Here is an 18,636-nt window from a genome sequence, read left to right as displayed (position 1 = left end):
TTTAAAGATCTCGACGTAAGAAATCCAACAGTGAAAATGGTTTAAGATTTGAACGCACGGTTTAAAAATAAAACATTTAAAATAAATAGATTCGTGAAAAAAGAAAAATTCTCAGATTGCGTCAAGTGACGCACATGCCTCCTCCTATTAGTGATTCGCCTCATCAACCTCGCTTCCTATCGAGGAATCTTCTGGGCAGCAGTCTCACTAGGGCTATTTGCTTATTGCAGCACGAGACCTACATCTCGTCCGGTGCAAGATGGGGGAGCAACTAGTTAACGAGCGCTCCTTCGGGAGCCTTGCAACGATCAGCGTCACTTGGCGTGCTCTTAGCCATTCGCCACGTGTCGCGTTCTGGACACTCCTTTCGGATTCTGTTTTTTTCTTATTTTTCCGCATGCGTTTTCGGTCTTTTAAACAGTTTATTTCCTGGTTTTTTCAACGTTTTGGTTTTCCCTCGGCCTTTCTTAACTTTTCGATCAAAAAAAATTCGAAAAAAAAATTGCGCGAAAAAATGTGTTTTCTTTTTTTTTCCTTTCGCGAAAGTCACGGTTTTTCTTTCGCGAGAGGCACGGTTATGCTTTAGCAAGAGTCACAATCGTGCCTTTCGGAAATGAAAAAAAACGCGTTTTCTGGGTTTTTTTTCGTGAGTCACGGTTTTGCTTCCGCGAGAGGCACGGTTGTGCTTTCGCGAAAGTCACGGCCATGCCTTTCGGAAAGGGAAAAACAAAACGCGTTTTTCTGTTTTTTTTCTTTCGTGAGAGTCACGGTTTTGCTTCCGCGAGAGGCACGGTTGTGCTTATGCGAAAGTCACGGTCGTGCCTCTCGGAAAAGGAAAAAAATACGAGTTTTCTGATTTTTTTCTTTCGCGAGAGTCACGGTTTTACTTTCGCGAGAGGCACGGTTGTGCTTTTGCGAGAGTCACGGCCGTGCCTCTCAGGAACGAAAAAAACGTGCTTTTTGTTTTTTTTTCCTTCCACGAGAGTCACGGTTTTGCTTCCACGAGAGGCACGGTTGTGATTTCGCGAGAGGCACGGGCGTGCCTCTTTCGGAAAGGGAAAAAAGCGTGCTCCCGGTTCGGTTTTTTCGCCCGGTTTTTTTTTGTGAAAAAAAAGTTTGTCAAAACTTATCAACATGGGGTCTAGTTTTGAAGATCTCGACGCGAGGAATCCAATGGTGAAAACGGTTCGAGATTTAGACGCATGGTTTAAGAGATAAAACGTTTTGAATAAATGGATCTACGAAAAAAGGGAAAACTCTCGGTTGCGACAAGTTACGCTGCATGTGCACCACTTGTCGCGACCTGAGAAAGTGGAGTGTTCTTTGCAACGAGTACTCTTTAATTAGTGATTTCGGCAAGATGGGTATAGCTCTCGCCTTCAGCACTGCTGCAAATGGGCTGGCCCATGAAACTGGTTTCTAGTTGCGCATGCTCGGTCGGTCGCTGTAGGCTGTAGCGCAAGCTTTTTTATATTGATTTTTTTCCATATTATTGTTTATTCACTAGACAGTTTTCATTTATTTTCTTCAGGTTTATTAGTTCTTTTAAAAAATCACTTTATTTTATTTCAATTTATGTGTTTTCCTTGTTCCAAATACATGTCGACATTCATAATACATGTTGTACATTTTTTGTATATACATGAAACATTTTTTCATACATGTCAACCATTTTTCACATACATGATGACCGTTTTTTCAAATACATGTTTCAATAAAATTGTAATATATATTAAACATTTTTCAAATACACATTGAAATGTTTTTACCTCATGTGAAACATTTTATAAATACACCGTCAACATTGTTTTTAAAACAAATAAACATTTTTTTCAAATACATGGTAAACATTTCTTGAAGACATGTTGGACATTTTTCTGTATACATGTTAAACCTTTTTTGATACATGTTCAATATTTTCCAAATACATGATGAACACTTTAGAAAAACATATTTGAACATTTTTTGGATACATATTAAACTTTTCAGAAACACGTTGAATATGTTTCCAATACCAGTTTAAGAAAAACAATAATACATGTGAAATATAATTTTAAATGGTATCAACATTTATATAAACCTGTGAGAACAAAAAAAGTAAACTGCTTGAATATTTTGAAAAGTGTGATGAACAATTTGTTTGAATGATGTGAACATTTTGGAAAAATTACATGAACAAACTTGTACATTACATGAACATTTTTTGACAGAGCGGCATCACAATGTAGGTGCTTCAAAACGAGGGGGTCTTCCGCCTCATGTGAGACTAGACCTAGACATTCCCCTATTGCGAGACATTAAATGGTTTGTGAAGGTTCTATGGACCATCTTGCAATAGTTTTGGAAACTTCCCTGCAATACTTTTCCTGTTTTCTAGGTTTTTATGTTTTCTGTAATTTTCCTTTTTTTTTCCTGTTTACTATGTTTCTTTATGAATTTAATTTTTTTCTTATCATATCCACACTCTTTAATATAAGTTATGCATTTTTCGTATACATGTGAAATATTGTTTTCGTATGTATTGAGAATTTTTCAAAGGGAAAAAATTTTACAAGCATTTTTTTCAATTAAGAAGAATTTTTTTGCGATATCTTAACATTTGTTTAAACTATTCACATAAATATTTTTTGAAATTCGTGATGGTTTTAAAAAAATGCCATGAACATTATTTTAGTCGTACAAAATATATGTTTAGATTACATGAACACTTTTTACATTTCATCAACATTTTTTATAAATATGTCACAAACATACTTTTTGAAATGTGTGAACATTTCTTTGAATGGTATGAAATATATTTTTATAAATTAGGCGAACACTTTCATCTCAATTTGGAATAACATTTTTTTTCCAATTCCACGAACATATATTTGAAACGCGCGAATATTTTTTTGAATGCTATCAAAATTTCTTAAAAGCCGTTTGATCATTCTTTTACACTGCACAAACAATTTTTAAACTACTATGAACTTTTAAAGTTTTAAGTAAAATATTTAATCTTTTTTGAAATATAAATAAATGTAATAAAACAAAAAGACTTTTGCTAGTGAGCCATCATTTTTTCTGCACCGGGCTGATTTGGAAACCACAAGAGGTGAGCCCGCTTCCTTCATCTTGCTATGAGTGGGACGAAGCACCCCCCCCCCCCCCCGGTGTCTGGAGAGGGGTTACTCAAAAAAAGGTGTCTGGAGAGCAACTAATCAACGAGTACTCCTTAGGTTACTTGCTCTCAACCGTTTCCACGTGTCGCATCTTGGGCGCTCCTTCCAGATTTTTATTTATTTATTTGTACACGTTTTCGGCTTTTAGATGATTTTTTCGGGGGGTTTCGGCTTTTTGGATTTTCCCAAGTTTTTCTTAGTTTTGGGGCAAAAAATCGATTTTATCTTTTTGCGCAAAAAAATGTTTTTTTTTCTTTTTTCTCCTTTTGTGAGAGGCAGAAATTACTTCTCAGGGAGGCACATATTTAATTCCACGATGCCTCTCGAAAAAGGAAAAAAAGCGTTTTTTTCCTTCCGCAAGGCACACAGTCATGCCTCTCAGAGAAGGAAAAAATTCATTCGGCATAAATTTACTTTTCGTGAAGCCACGGATTCGATTCCATGATAAGCACAACTATGCCTCTCAAAAAAGGAAAAAATGTGTTCTCTATTTTCCTTCCATGAGAGGCACACATTACTTCTCGTGGAGGCATGGATTTGCTTCGGCGATAAGAAGGAAAAAATGTGTTTTTTTATCGTGAGAGGCAGAAATTTACTTCTCGTGGAGATACAGACTAGCTTCCGTGAGAGGCACAGTCGAAAAAGAAAAAGAAAACATGTTTTCTATTTTATTTCATGGTATGCACAGATTTACTTCTCATGGAGGGACGAATTTGCTTCCGCGAGAAGCACAACTATGCCTCTCGAAAAAGGAAAAAACGTGATTTTTTGGGAGAGGCACAGGTTTTTTTGTCTAGTTCTTTTGTGAAAAAAAGAAGTTCGTTAAAACCTATCAACATTGGATCTAATTTTGAAGATCTCGACGCAAGAATCCAACGGTAAAAATGGTTCGAGATTTGGATATTTAAGAGATAAAATGTTTTGAATAAACTCTCCTCCGTTTGTTTTGGTTTTATTTATTTCATTTTTCTTTTAAACTTTCATTTATGATTTGAACTATCCCAACATATAAATGTTTGTATTTAAATTGTTTATTCAGTGGTTAAGAAATGTTTACACAATATTAAAAGAATGTTCACGCACTTTTCAAAATGTTGATGGCATTCAAAAACAATATATATTATAAAATATTCACAAGTTTCAAAAAAATGTTTATGACACTTAAAAAATGTTTATGCATTGTAAAAAATGCTTGCACAATTCCAAATAATGTTTTGTACCATTATAAAATATGAAAAATGTAAACCTAGTTAAAAAATGACTATGCAAGTTTTTTCTAATTCTTTTAAACAATTAAACATTGTAAAAAATGTTCGCTTAGTTTAAAAAATGTTCATTGCCATTAAAAAATGTACAACATCTATTTGGAAAATATTACCATGTATTTGAAGAAGTGTTCTAAACATGTATTTTAAGAAATGTTTACATGTATTTGAAAAATGTCCAATGAGTGATTATGTATCACAAAATGTTTCGCATATGCGCTAAAAATATACATTGTGTACAGAGTAAAAGTAGGCATGTGTATAAAAAGAAGGCCGATAAATACCTATAAAGAAACAAAAGGAAAATAAAAGTAAACAAATAAAATCAAGAAAGAAACAAAGAAAACCAAAGTATAACGAAGAAAGAAGAAAAAACCGAAGAAACCCAGTGAAAAAACAATGAGAACCGAAGTCTAACGAAGAAAAAAAGACCGAATAAATCCAGTGAAAAATCAAAGAAAAAAACAAAATATAACAAAAAGAGGAAAACAAAAGAAAACCGGAGCAGTGACAGGAGCGGCAGCGAGCCACCTGTGCTAATGTCGGGCCTGATACTAACCGTTACTTCCATAGCAATTTGATTTTGTTCTAGCCTGCATTTGGTTCTTGGATAGGGGTACAACAAGCCATAGGAATTAACAATGTTCAAGAAATCGTTAACTGGTAGTTGCTTGGTCGGTTTAGCAGTAGCAATTAATCTGTAAATCGGCCTATTAACTAGATTAATCAGTAAATTGAATAGGAACTTGCCAACATATATCTAGATTTTTTATGTATTATATCATACTCTCATGCTCCCAGCTATGTAGTATACCAAAACATGTTGCGATACACATATGAAAAGCATAGAGAGAAGGTAAAATTATTAATCCTACCTATTAAGGAGCGGGATGGCGCTGGAAAGGGTTACTGGCTAAAAATTTGGGCTTTGTTTGCCCACCAGTTAATGGCCAGCAGGGATTAATCGGCATCATAACTGATTAATCTGTCTAACTGGCCAATTAATCAGCCTAACAAGTTAACATGATGAATATGTGTTATTCGATTCGGCCATGCTATGAATAGCGATTAACTGGCCCATTAACCAATTAATCAAGTGAATTCTTGAACAACGGGAATTAATCTACCAAGCTAGACCAGCTTGGGCACTGGATCAATAGACGCGGTTGTACTCTACTAGAACCTATGATGTATCACTACAAATCAGTACGTTGCATACGCACATCCTTTAAATGACCATGGCTACGGTCAGTGTCACTCTGCAAAGACAAATTTAACGGGATGACAACAGGACCAAATGCTATACTTGTTGGTTTGTCCTTGTTTTAACCATGAGTTTAGTAGTTTACCAGCGCTTAACACTGGGAATCATTCACGCTGAATGGATGGTCAGAAAATACCAAAGTTGAACTAACCTTAGTTCAAAACTGCGACACTTATTTTGATTGGAGTAAGTACTGTAATAGTATATCAACACATAAGCCCTCCCTTGACCACCAACTGTTCTCTAACCCTCCACAGCTACAGCACAAAACGAACAGAACTGAAAAGAAATCGGCAGCGGTTGCTAGTCTGAACGAGAAAATAAAATCATGAGCTGATAACTTGCAAAGCGGCAAGTACTCTCCAAAACATATTGCAACAGAGTCGAATCGTAGTAATAGAAACTGAGAATTTTTGGCAACCATTCAGCCAAAGACGATCCTGCTCCGAAAAGGAAAAACTGTACAGGTTTACAAATAATGTACATCAACAATCTCTCTTCTTTTCTCCCTTTCTTCGGTGGGAGGAACCGAGACGGATTTTTCGCTTCCACAAAAAAATTCCTGTCTACGGGGGTTATTCACCCTTCAATGTATATGGCATCTCTTTCCTGGTCTCTGTTGTCGCTTTGTTCCATATTTACATACGGAGGGACGACGTTGTCTCATGCACGCAAATCATAAGAAGCTCAAAGAACACTTGGCCAAAGTTGACAGATGAAAAACAGCTGCTTCGTCCATTCCAAATGATTTTGTTCAAGCGAGCACCTGGGCCACAAGCACAATAATGAGGACATTACTTAATAACATATCAAGTAATATCAGGGTGTCTCTTTTTAGTATCCGCTGTTCATAGAATATCTTCAGCAAACAAACTCAAGACAAAAGTATTCCTGGTTGCATATCATTGTTTCAACTTCCAAGTGACAACAATGATATTCGAAACGCTTCACCAGCTAATGACATTTATAGTAAAAATAAATAAATAAATAAGGTGTACCAATCTAAATTGGATTCTGTATTTGATTTGCATGATCCACAATGTATCAATACGAACTGCATATTGCACAAACATGTTCAGAAATCCTTGGGACAACCCAAACTATCAAAACTGACATACTAGTCATGACCCCATGTTTGATCCCCCGGACACTGAAATTAAGGGAGGTACTACAAATTTACGATAGTAACAAAGATTTGGTAAAAGACAATACCTGGAATTATGTGCATTTCCTAGACAAGAAATCAGTTCATATTCAGCGTCCGCTGCTGCTACTTGTCTCTTGGGCACAACCATCCTTGAGAGCATCTTGAGCTTCATTCTCCATGTCTAAAGAAAGCAACGCTGCAGCTTGAAGGTAAAATGCAGTCGGCCATGTCGGAGATATTACTAGCGCTTGCATTGCATCATTGAGAGCCTGTTCTGCCATGTCATTCATCAGATATGATAGGCAACGCCGAGCATAAATGGTGGGGGACACCATCGTACCGACTTCAATGAACTGCATGTCACAAATCAACAGCAATGAACAGAGTCAACATTGGTTCATAGCCTTTTAGAAAAGTCAACGGATGTACAATAATTTCAGATCACTTCATAGCCCGCCCCAGAATTGATGTTACTATTAGTGCTTTTGAACTTTAGGAGAGCCAATGGGAATTGTGGAATGATACAGTTACATTTCAACATGAGACTCTTGCAACATGTCAGCTTGTATAAAAGAAGAAAAGAAATTAAGAAGTGAAAGCAACCTGGGAGTAACAGTCAATAGCAGTAGTAAAATCCTTTTGCCGAAATGCACTGTCACCCTTCTTCTTTGAGGTTAATGTATCTTGCATTTGATTGGTCCACATCTGAAATGAGAGCTGCAGCAAGGGGACAAATATCATGTAACAGCAAAGCAATTTTAACAGTTTCAGTTAAACAAATTTTATTATAAGTACAAGAGTATATATACAGGCGTATGTACATAGGGCTTAAGGAAAGGATTGTACAGAGGAAGAAAAAAGAAGAGTACATTTACAAGATTAGGCAAGAGAATGTATCCAAAGCGAGGCTGGGAGTCTTAGACTCCTCCCCAAATCTATGGCTGTTCTTAAAACATGCCGTACAAGAAAAGGGGGGTATTTTCGAAGGTTTTGACATTCCTCTTCTTCAAAATGTACAAATACAAAGATTATCCAAAATTATTTACAGGATACAGTTCCAGTTCTGAAATAATGGTGGTGTCAGACTAGTTTTACGTTTTCATATGCTTCTTAACAAATGTTGCATAAGAAAGACATAGGCTAGGGACTCAGCTAGCATACACATGCAAAAAAGGGATCAGATTAGGGATAAGTCAAATACATATAGAATATTATCTTGTTAGGAAAGAGGCCTGTTTATTTAGGAATATATGGTCATGGAAAGATGTGAAACACTATAACTTCTCGCTAAAAGATACTCCCTCTGTTCATCAATATACAACGTTTTAGAGACTTGTCACAAGTCTCTAAAACGTCTTATATTGATGGACAGAGGGAGTATGTGATATACGTACTTCAATCCAATCAACCAAAATGCATTTCGCATGCCACCAGAAGAGGTCTTACACTAAAACTTCTCCCAAAAGATGTGATATTATATTTTGGATCAAAATATAAAGTGCACGCATAAAAGTATTGATGATTTTATTAGTTACCTCATTTGCTGTTCCCTCATCATCCTTGTACCCTGTCTTTTCTAGAATTTCATGTATTGCTGTCAGATCCTTTCTGGAACAAGCGTCAGCAAGAGGAGAAAGAGGCAATGATTGGACAGATGATGCACCGGCTTGGGGCATATCCATCAGTTCGTAAGATGGAGTCTACAAAACAGATTGACACCACTGCAGTTATAACATTATATACTTCATGTCCAATGTTGATCGGGAGCCAGATAACTAATAAGTTGGCGTTCGCCATATCTACTTTTTCACACTAAATTTATGAGGTAGTACTGACTTATTTGATCCATGATATGTACTGTATTATACTGTCAGGCTAAGAAAACTGCCAGAAAAGATTATAAAGCTGGGAGATGGAAATGCTTATTTGAAGACAAGGACTAAATAGCACAATACACATACCAAAACCCCTGGTGGCATTTTCGCACTAAACTTTAGAGGAAGATAACTTGAATTCATTTGTTCTAGACAGAGTAAGGAAAGTTCACCTCAACATCTTTCTGAAGAGGAGCCAATGCTTGAACCATAGATCTTACATTCGGCCGTTCTCGGGGTTCATAGTGCAGGCATCTTGAAGCTAATCGTACCAGTTCTGTTCCTTCCTCATTTGAAAATTGGCCCTCTAAACACGAGTCTGTAAGCATGCTAAAGTTCCGATCTCGAATCAGGTCAAGGGCCTGCAGATATTAACTAGCATCAGTTAGTCTGGTAAAATGAAGATATAAACAACTATTTGGTGCAAAGTCAAGTTCTAGCCATTGTTCTAGGAAATTATTATTTTTATCCTGTTATTAAAGTGTTGTTTTCCTATACTTAGTTTAAAGATCCCAAACAGTCAATCCATTTCTGGCATGCAAGTTGATGGAGATAAGGACTTGTATTTAAGTTCTTCACATTGTTCAGTGGAGATAGTGAGGGCAGGTCAATATCTTCATACAAGAAATAGTTTCGCATTGCTTCACGCGCATGACATACTATAGCAGTAAATAAAACGATAAATGTATAATGGTGCCGAAGAAGCTCAAAGTATAAGAAATGTATAAATGTATAATGATGCCAATTGCCAAGGAAGTAAAAGTAAGATAGAAAATGATGTGGAAGAACTAAAGCTCAAAGTTGTTACATGGCTCGGAGGAATATGCTTCCCACTAAGAACGTCCAGTAGCAAGGTGCCAAAGCTATATATGACACTTTCAGGTGTTATACGTCCTGCAAGTAAAAGAGTAAACAGGAAAGTATCACGGTGATGTTAGAGGCGAACTATGGTGTAAGAAATTACAATGTGTTATTTTTGGGAGCAATCAAGTGTTTATACATAGTTAAAAAGAGATGAATTTATCACCTAGACTGCCTAGTACAAGGAACTTAAATGAAACATTATATAATCTTCAAGAAAGTTAACATGCTTGGTTGTGAAGCTAGCATTGAACCTAGGTTCTGTAAAAAGGGCAAACTGTCAATATCCTCTATCAAGGGGTGACTGCACACACTATCTCAACCATGAATTGCAACCTTGAGACCTATGCAGATCCTCTCCTCTTACAATTATCACAATGTGTGAAGATCTCAAGGTACATTCGTGGTACAGATCATATTGTAAGCCATGCCAGTTAAAATTAACAACTACTGAGTATATTTTACTTAACAGATCAAACCATTAGGGTGCAAAAAACATTCTGGGAATCTAATGTAGGGTGTCATGAAAACAGTGCTATACTATGACATAACGTAATAGTATTAGGGAAGCTGAATCCACCCCACTGTACAATGCACAGGCAGAAAAAAACTCAAGGTATAATCTCCAACTATACAACTACATCATTAGAACATAGCAACTTTGCGAGAAAGTTCAGTGCCAATGTGGTCTGACAAGAAAGATTCTACGAAGATCATCCAGGGACTGCTACATAAAAGCAAGCTATAGGGTTTTAGCAACATAAAGAGGAAACCAACCAGTTCTCATGTATTCGGGAGGAGTAAATGCCAGATTGGTACTGTAACTTTTGCCATCCCGGCTGTTCTTCATAAGGCCAAAGCATGAAAGTCTAGGGTTACAATCCTGCAGCATGTAAACAATGTATAAATCAACCAATGCAACAGCAAACACACATATAAACAAAGTTTACCAAGCTGGTAAAACAACTTGCATGATACTCACATCATCAAACAGAACTCTGTAGGCATTAAGATCATGGTAGAGAGCACGCCCCTTACTGGTGCAATATTCTAAAGCCTCAGCAAGATAGAGAACAACCCTTAATCTCATGGGCCATTTCATCGCTTGGGTTTCCCCTGTCAAATGCATACAATAATGGAGAAATATTACACCATTAATCAAGCAAGGCATTAAAGATAATGTGCAGATAGTCCCAGTCCACTTAAAGGTCCTAAATGATAGCTAGACTAGACATAATACAAGTGTGAGAATCTTTCAAGAAATGTTTGAGTTGCATAACCTAATGTGTCTAGAACAGATAATCTTATTACTCCTATGCATTATGTAACAATTACCAACAGTCATGAGGAACAATGTTTAGAAAATGAACAATCTGCACAATTTCTTGTCAAAATTCATTTACAAAATTTAGACATGAACAGAGACCAATCATTAACAGATGCGACATCATGAACCTATGAGCAGTTAAGCTTATAGGTTGAGAACAATAATAGATAACAATAAAAAACTGCGCTAAACATAATTACAACCAGGAAATGCAAGGCGACTCACAGTGGAAAAGATGTTTTGCTAGTGTGTCGTTAGGCATGTACTCTGCAACAAGCAATCTCTCGTCACCTTCGCAGCAACAGCCAAGCAGATTTGCTAACCTTTTGCTCCGGAGCTGACCAACTGATTTAGCTTCTTCCTGAAGCATAATTATTTCCCCAAAAGATATTGGCAAATCTTAGAAAATTACTGGAACTGTATGGGTCAAGCAAAAAATGTATCAACAAAAGGAATTTTGTTTTGACTTTTGACACAAAAAATGCCATCCACTGTCCTGCTAGACAGAGCAAAAACTTCTACATATTACTAGCCATCTAAATAAAGATATCACCCTAAAAGCCAAAAAAAAGAGGTGAGATAACTGATAGCAGAAGGGTCATATAAAGCACTGGACCAAGGAGTAGACCTAGTACAGTAAGAAAATACACAACCTTGTCAAATAGATTAGCATTTGACGGAAATTATGATAGCAACGCAATAGAGATTGTAAAAATGCTGAATCGTTGATTTGCCAAGAGCATTAGTAGAACACAATGATGGGAGTATGGGACAAGTAGTGGCTGGTAATGATTGATTGCTGTCTCACACTGGTTGAACATTGGAATCTAATAATCGTACAAAAAGAAAAATATGTTGGCCAGACAGTTGGTAGATGCCACCCTTTCATCTGCCAGCCATCATAAGAAACCATCCAAAAGCAAAACAAGTAAATTAACAAGCGTGCATATCATCGCAGGTCAGGAGCAGGTAGAAATCAACAACCTCCATGATAAGAGACATCATTCTCAAATTGCAAGCGGCACAATAACTAACCAGTAACGAACTAGTGGCATCAAGGCATTAGTAACACCGAGCAGACGCACATTGTTACTAGAGAGGATAAGCGAAGGCGACAGGAGGCATATACCAGGAACTGGCGCGGGTCGGGCCAGGCGGAGCGGTTGAAGCGCTTGACGGCGATGCGGCGCTGGGCGTCGAGCTTCCCCTTGTAGACGACGTTGGGCGCCTTCTCGCCATGCTCGGACACGATGTTCTCCACGGCGAAGCCGGCCGTGGCCAGGCGCAGCTGCTCGAAGGTGTACTCCTGGAACGCCGGCAGCTCGTACGCCTCCCCCTGCTCGTCCTCCTCTGCGCATCAAAAGCCGCCTCAGTCAGTCAGATTACTGCAATCCCCACCCATCTGGCAAGCCCAATCCGCGGACCTAATAACAAATCAAAGGCGAATAATAACCCTTGGGCTCAACCCATGGTCAACCGCCCCCAAATGCGGCGGCGGTCGTCGCGGCGCACGCGCGATCGGAAAACCGCCCCCCGTCGACAATCTCGGGGGCTAGCGGAGCAAAAATCGCGGAAGCCGACAAGGTCCCGAAAAGGGGAAGGCGGCCGCCAGAAATAGCGAGCGGAAAATCTCGAGAGCTAGTAGCCGTGGCGAGCAAGCGAGCATGGAGCATTGCGAGGAGCAGTAGGCACGCACCGGAGCCGGGGTCGTCGAGGCGGGTGCTGCCGTGGAGCTGCCCGCGGAGGCAGCAGCAGGAGGTGGCCTTGGACACCCTGGCGCCCATTCCGATCCCCCTCCTCCTCCTCCCTCGCCGCCGAACCTGCAAGCAGAGCAGCGAGCAGCCTGAGAACGGAGCAGGTCGTCGGCGGCGGGACCCGCGCGCACGCGGATCTGAGCAAGGCCAAGCCAGCCGAAGGCAGCAGCGTAGCAGACGAGGCCGGAACTTACCTCGCCTGAGCGAGCAAGCGCGGAACCGGAGCGAATCGAAGCGGCGCGGCGACGGCGCGGGCGGGGACGGGGGAGGGGACTGGGCTGGATTGGATTGGATCTCTCTCGGCTCTGGGGGGTGGGAGCCGGTGGTGGTGTTATTCGCTGACAGTTTTGCTAAAGCAAATCTATGTTATTGATCTTACGTCGAAATTCGTGTGGATATTTTAATATGCAATAATTAAAGCACATTTAGATGTGTCCTAGACATACCCATTCGCTAATGCCGCTGTTTATTAATGGGTTTTTTAGTAGTTTTATACCGACATGCCTGTACTGTGTGCCGCCGGGCTGTGGGCCCAGTAGGGTTTAATCGCGCGGTAATTTTTAGTACCACTACTAACAAGTTGACATCGTACTTGCTCCACTACTGAGAGAGTAATTAAATTAATTACCGCTAACTAAATAAATGCCCGCCTAAAACGGCACGGCACACGCCGCTTCTCTTCCTACCCTATACTACTGCTAGTCAAAGAGGGTCCCTTTGATTCAACGGATATTCATACTCAATTTTCAATTGTAATTCAGATCTTCAAGAGATTCTGTTCTTCCTAGATGGACTTCATCATTATTCGAAATACAGAAACAGAAAGCGAGATTTCTTCATTTGAGTGAGACTCCATGATGGTCCTCTCTTGGGTTTAATTCGAGCAGCATGGCTCCAACTCTCCAGCTCTAAGTAATATCGGTTTCCATTTATATGGCCGTCGAATAAAAGAAAGAAGGCTTGATGTAATGCATTCACCGGCCTCGTCACTACACATGTCACTTTTCTTGGAAACATCGAGTACTACAGCACAGAAGCATACATTGCATGTGCACCACCTCCGCATGCACATCTCACACGTGCCTGTTGAAGATCAGAGTCTCGGAGCATTTAGGATGGACGTCATCACAAATGTCTCGCTGCTATTGATGAAATGAAAACGCGCGTCGCCTCCTACCAAAAGAGCATTCCATGTAACGAGGCCCGCGTGACATCAAACCTGAGACTTTCGATCCCCTCATGAACCGGACCAGGGGTATATCCACCTTCCCAGACGTCATCTAAGTAGACGCCGGTTTGAACCAAGTCGTTGGTGCTTGCCACAACCCGTGACACGGCAGACTATCCATGGATGGCGTTGTCTCTGGCATGACCAATTGATAAAATACGAAGAAAAGTGATGAAAAGTAGCAATTCGACAATTCGCTTGTCTTCGTTTTTCTTGCTGGAACGGTCCTCACTATAAAAAAAAGGGACATTACTAATGTGTTTCATAATATAAGATCTTTTTTAACACTGTGTAGTGTCAAAAAATCTTACATCATGAAATGGAGTGAGTTGATACTTGACTGTTCCCTTGCCGGAACAGGCAAACCTAGTCGACGGATATACACATGGTTTGCCAAAAGGATGGATGCATATGATCTTTGAGAATCACGGCTTGCAAGCAAAATGGCGTGGCGCGAGACGGAGAAAGAAGGCCCACTTTCACTAGCTTTTCCATCTTTATCTGAGATAAGATGGCTCTTGGGTGCGTACGTGCGCCATGATGACAAACGCAAGCTGAGATGAGATGGACCGATTCGCTGATGAAAGGTTCACTTTTCATTCCTCGAAAGCGGTGATCGCCGAAAAAGAATCGGCGGGCGCGCGCACGCACGCATGATGACGATTAAACTGGTTGCACGTACAGTACGTGCGTGCGTGCGTACAGCCTGGCCTGGCCTGCGCGGTACAGCGTGGCAGGAGCAGGCAGGGACGAGATACGGGAACCAGCTCCATCATCGTCCAGCTGTCAACTAATCATCTCGGACAGGGCAGGGCAGGGCCGCCGCGCACGGCTGATCTGGCGGCCGTGCCAAGTGGCCGTCCGGTGGGTGGGCCCACCGCCCGTTGGGAGGGACGGCGGTGGAGCACAATGCGTGAAAATATCTGTCCAGCCAGCCTAAGGCTGGTTATAGTGGGGAGTAACTTAGACTAGTGTCACACTAGTCTAAATTGTTACCTTCATAATGCAAAGTAACATACTAGTAGTATCATAGATGACTTCAATTATTAGCTCGTAGACTCATCTTGTCTTGGAAAGCGTTATGTTACAGTAACATATTATATTATCACCTCTCATTAATTACTTTCCACATAAGCAGAATTTTTTCGAAATACGCTATGTTAGTAGCTAAGTTATGCCCATTATGACTAGCCTAATGATCCTGTGGAGACTGCAGAGTATGTGTATTTTTGCGTGCGTTAGTGGTCGCGCGTACGTACGAACGAACGCCTGGTTAATTGGTTAGTTCGAAAATGGCAAATGGGAGAGGCCGGCCGGCCGGTCACATCAATCGTGCGTGCGTGCGCATCACTTTCATTTCTGCATGAGTGCACACATTAAGGCCTTAATTAGCGCGTAAAGTAGGCATAAAAGTACCATGTCTAATGATATTCTCGGGTCTCCGTGCCCAGGAATCTCGTATGCACGCTCCGGAAAAAAGAAGTTTGTGTTCAAATTATAATTATAGGCTTGGCACTCAAGCAAGTAAATTTATTTATTTTCGATTTATTTCAGATTTTTCGGCGATGTTTATTTAGTGGGAGGAAACGGGACGATGATTTGTGGCATGCAAGTGCAGGGGCACTTAGGTCCCTGGTGCTGTCTTTTTGTTTTGGCTTCGGATTTCCAAAGTTCTATATATCTTTAAAAAAAATCAAACTAAGTTTTGTTCTCATATTTGTGTTTCTCGTGAGTAGCGCTTCGAATCCATTTTGATTATATTTTGATGAGTTTTAAAAAAATATGTCAAGTTTCAATGTTGAAACTTAGTACAAGCGACCTATGAAAAATAATTATTTTGTGTCCATGGCCGATAGAAATAATTGCTTAAAATTATATATTGAAAGTTATTGAAAATTGGCAATTTTAGATGCAAAAAACTGCCAATTTCATCGTTAAAACCTAAAAACTTCTTGAGGGATTTTCTTTTGTACTGTGCCTCATGCAGGATTCAACTCCTTCATTAATCGCGAGCAAAATCGAGCGGACGATAGGGCTTGGCAGGTGAGTGCCCCTGTGAATTTCCAAGAGGAAACGTCCTGTGATGGCGTCTACCACTGACTTCATCAATCTCGATATGTCGTGATGGCTCAGTATCTCGAGAGAGCTCATAGAGGTAGAGTGTGCGTGTATGCTTTTCACAGGACTGACGTAGTATCTTTGACTGTACCATGTTCAAAATAAAGTTTATAATCATGTTAACAATAGCGTTTGGCAAAAAAAAAATTTGTTTCCAATTACGAAAATGTTGCACTTGTGCCGATTTTTTTTTTCTTTCAAGAAAAAGATCGAAAACTAATAATCGAGCTAGCAGAGGTTAGTGGATCGAGCTGGAACGATGGGCCGATAGCTGGATCCTGGAGCTGGAGGGATATGCTATACATATCTGTCAGTACTCTGAACGTAGCACATAACCAAACCAGCCCCGTCAAATCAAATCAACAACCATATAGTAGTAGTATAATTAATTAAACTGCTCCATTTGGGATCGATCGATCGATAGATACTGAAAGCGAAACGTGGGGCCTGCCATCTCACGCGCCGATCGGGATCGGCCGACCCCCTGAATTAATTAGCTGGATTAATTCGTTAGCGGACGACGCTAGGAGTAGCTAGCTAGCTGCGTAATGATATTCTACTATGATTGATTAGCTCAGGGAGTTAACCGGTTGACCTTTGCTGCACTGACGTGACGCGTGTTCCTTGACCCTTCTGCCCATTTTCTCCCATGCTTCCACACATGACATCGACGTTGGTTTCTCACTTCACGTCAGGTTTCAACTCTGAATCTCACCACCCACTCCCTTATCAATTTTTCATCATATACAATTAATTAGCTAGCTCGAAGCCACATTAACTCTAAGGCTGTGTTTGGTTGAGCTGCAGATTCTGAAAAAACTGCTGTGAGCTGTGAGAAATCTGTTGTGAACTTCCAGCTATGGAAAAGCTGAAAGCTGTTTGGTTGAAACAACTGTAAAACTGTGAATTTGATAGGAATTGTCTGTAATACCACCGAGGGCCTGAGAGACTGTTTATATGGTAATTGACTGTAGAACACCGATCTGTAAGTTAATTGACATATGAATGACCATTTTGAGAAGGAATTTAAAAAAAATGGCAAATATCAATGAAATGCCTCACATTTGCATCATCCAATACTGCCTTCTCACACATACTTCAATCAAGCAACAAAATGCAACGACTTCAGTCATCACAACAACACAATGTACACTAATTGATAAGCACTCAAGCAAACATCCAATACACCATGCTATCCCTTTCATAACACAAGTCATCACATTGCAACTTCGTCCGGCGCAGTCCCTATTCCATGGCCTCCGTGTCAACCATCACCACCGGTTCCATCTTCGATGTCGAGCTTCCAATACACAGGAAGTAATCATCACATTTTCCATACACAACATGCACTCAAACATATACTTGTTGTACCCTGCACTAATAAGCACTAATCAGTAACATATACTTGTTGTACCCTGCACTAACCAGCTTCTTATCAATCAATATACATAAGCTTATGCACTAATCAATGTAGAAGTACAACAAGAACAATGAGGGAGGTGGCAGGAGGGAGGGAGGACATCTACTACCTTGCGGTGTCACGCAGGGCGCCGGTCATCGACGTCGCGTGGTGGCGCAGCTGGGCGGGAGGAGCTGGTCAACGGGGGAAGCTGGGCGGGAGGGAAATGGAGGCGGAGGCGGAGGGTCGGGCTCGTCACGTGGCGCCGGAGGGCGGCAAGCGGCGGCGACTGTGGTGGCTAGGAACCTATCCGAGGGGTCAGGAGCATGGGCGACTTGATGGGCCAGTGCTTGTTGCTATGTTCGTTGGGCTTATCTAATCGAATCGTTTTTTTGACTTGGGAGTGACATTGGTGGGTAAATAACACGCAACATCAAGGGGACAGCCAAAAGTGGTCAGTTTAGAAGTTGGAAAAGTCAGGGTTGGGCCCGCTGTGAGTTTTACACTACGATGAAGTTGTGGCTTCTACAATTTCAGCTTCCAAAAAAACCCTTTGGTTAGCTTTTAGCTTTGAAAAGCTAGAAGTTGGCTGCAAAAATATAACCAAACATAGCCTAAGTATTCCTTTTAGGAAAGGTCACCATGGCTAACTTTATTAAAACTCTAAGTATACGTATTAGCTAGACTGACGACGGTCAGAGTATCTGTCTTGCTACACCCTAAAACTAGCACAAAATGGACGCATAAGTTCTTTTCCCTCACCCCCCCTCTTCGAGTATTTTGGACCACGTCCTGTAGCGCACTAAACAAATTACTTTTTATAATATAAAAGTTGACATACGTGAGAATATTCTCAATAAAAGTAATTTGCTTCAAGTAGTTTACCTTTTTTAGAATACTTGATTTACTCTCCGTGCAAAGCTTAACCATGACGGTAGTAAACCTGAGCATGGGCAGTCCGACACGAACTTGGCCTAAAAAATCCTACCAGGCTCAGGCTTCATTCTCCAGCCTGAAGTAATATTCGGGCCGGGCTCTGGCTTCAGTTTACAGCCCGAATTTAACTCGGCCAGAATCATCAATGCCTAAAACATGTACTTTGTTTCCACTTTTCTGTGTCTGTGGGTTGTGGCATTTAGCGAAAACAAATATAAGTGTGGCCCGGGCGCCTACCCCAACAATTCACCACTCCCTCCCCCCAAAAAAATACAATTACCAAACCCTAGTTGTCACTTGTC

General features: G+C 40.4%; 1 protein-coding gene across 2 annotated transcripts; it reads right to left on the bottom strand.

The window, feature by feature from the left end:
* Window positions 1-6,019: 6,019 nt before the first annotated feature.
* LOC125540396 (probable serine/threonine-protein kinase BSK3) lies at window positions 6,020-12,957 on the bottom strand. Of its 2 annotated transcripts, XM_048704008.1 has the most exons (12): window positions 12,848-12,957; window positions 12,596-12,719; window positions 12,029-12,249; window positions 11,125-11,260; window positions 10,555-10,688; window positions 10,350-10,455; window positions 9,520-9,605; window positions 8,885-9,073; window positions 8,373-8,537; window positions 7,441-7,554; window positions 6,903-7,190; window positions 6,020-6,456 (listed from the first exon to the last, which is right to left on the bottom strand). In XM_048704008.1, the coding sequence occupies exons 2-11, from the start codon at window positions 12,681-12,683 to the stop codon at window positions 6,945-6,947; spliced, it is 1,485 nt and encodes a 494-aa protein (XP_048559965.1). In that variant the 5' UTR covers window positions 12,684-12,719; window positions 12,848-12,957; the 3' UTR covers window positions 6,020-6,456; window positions 6,903-6,944. The 2 variants fall into 2 exon arrangements, with proteins under 2 accessions (XP_048559965.1, XP_048559966.1); XM_048704009.1 differs by lacking the exons at window positions 12,596-12,719; window positions 12,848-12,957 and having other exon boundaries at window positions 11,125-11,316; window positions 12,029-12,162.
* Window positions 12,958-18,636: the final 5,679 nt, after the last annotated feature.

This window comes from Triticum urartu, chromosome 2, assembly GCF_003073215.2.
Source record: "Triticum urartu cultivar G1812 chromosome 2, Tu2.1, whole genome shotgun sequence".
Classification (NCBI taxonomy): domain Eukaryota; kingdom Viridiplantae; phylum Streptophyta; class Magnoliopsida; order Poales; family Poaceae; genus Triticum; species Triticum urartu.
Note: the sequence above shows the minus strand (reverse complement) of the source record. Positions and strands in the feature narration are given on the sequence as shown.

Coding starts and splice junctions, on each gene's coding strand:
- LOC125540396 (XM_048704008.1), bottom strand. CDS start 12,683: ATGGGCGCCAGGGTGTCCAAGGCCACCTCCTGCTGCTGCCTCCGCGGG. Junction 10,689..11,124: donor AGCAAAACATCTTTTCCACT/GTGAGTCGCCTT, acceptor TGCATTTGACAG/GGGAAACCCAAGCGATGAAA. Junction 10,456..10,554: donor ACAGAGTTCTGTTTGATGAT/GTGAGTATCATG, acceptor TACATGCTGCAG/GATTGTAACCCTAGACTTTC.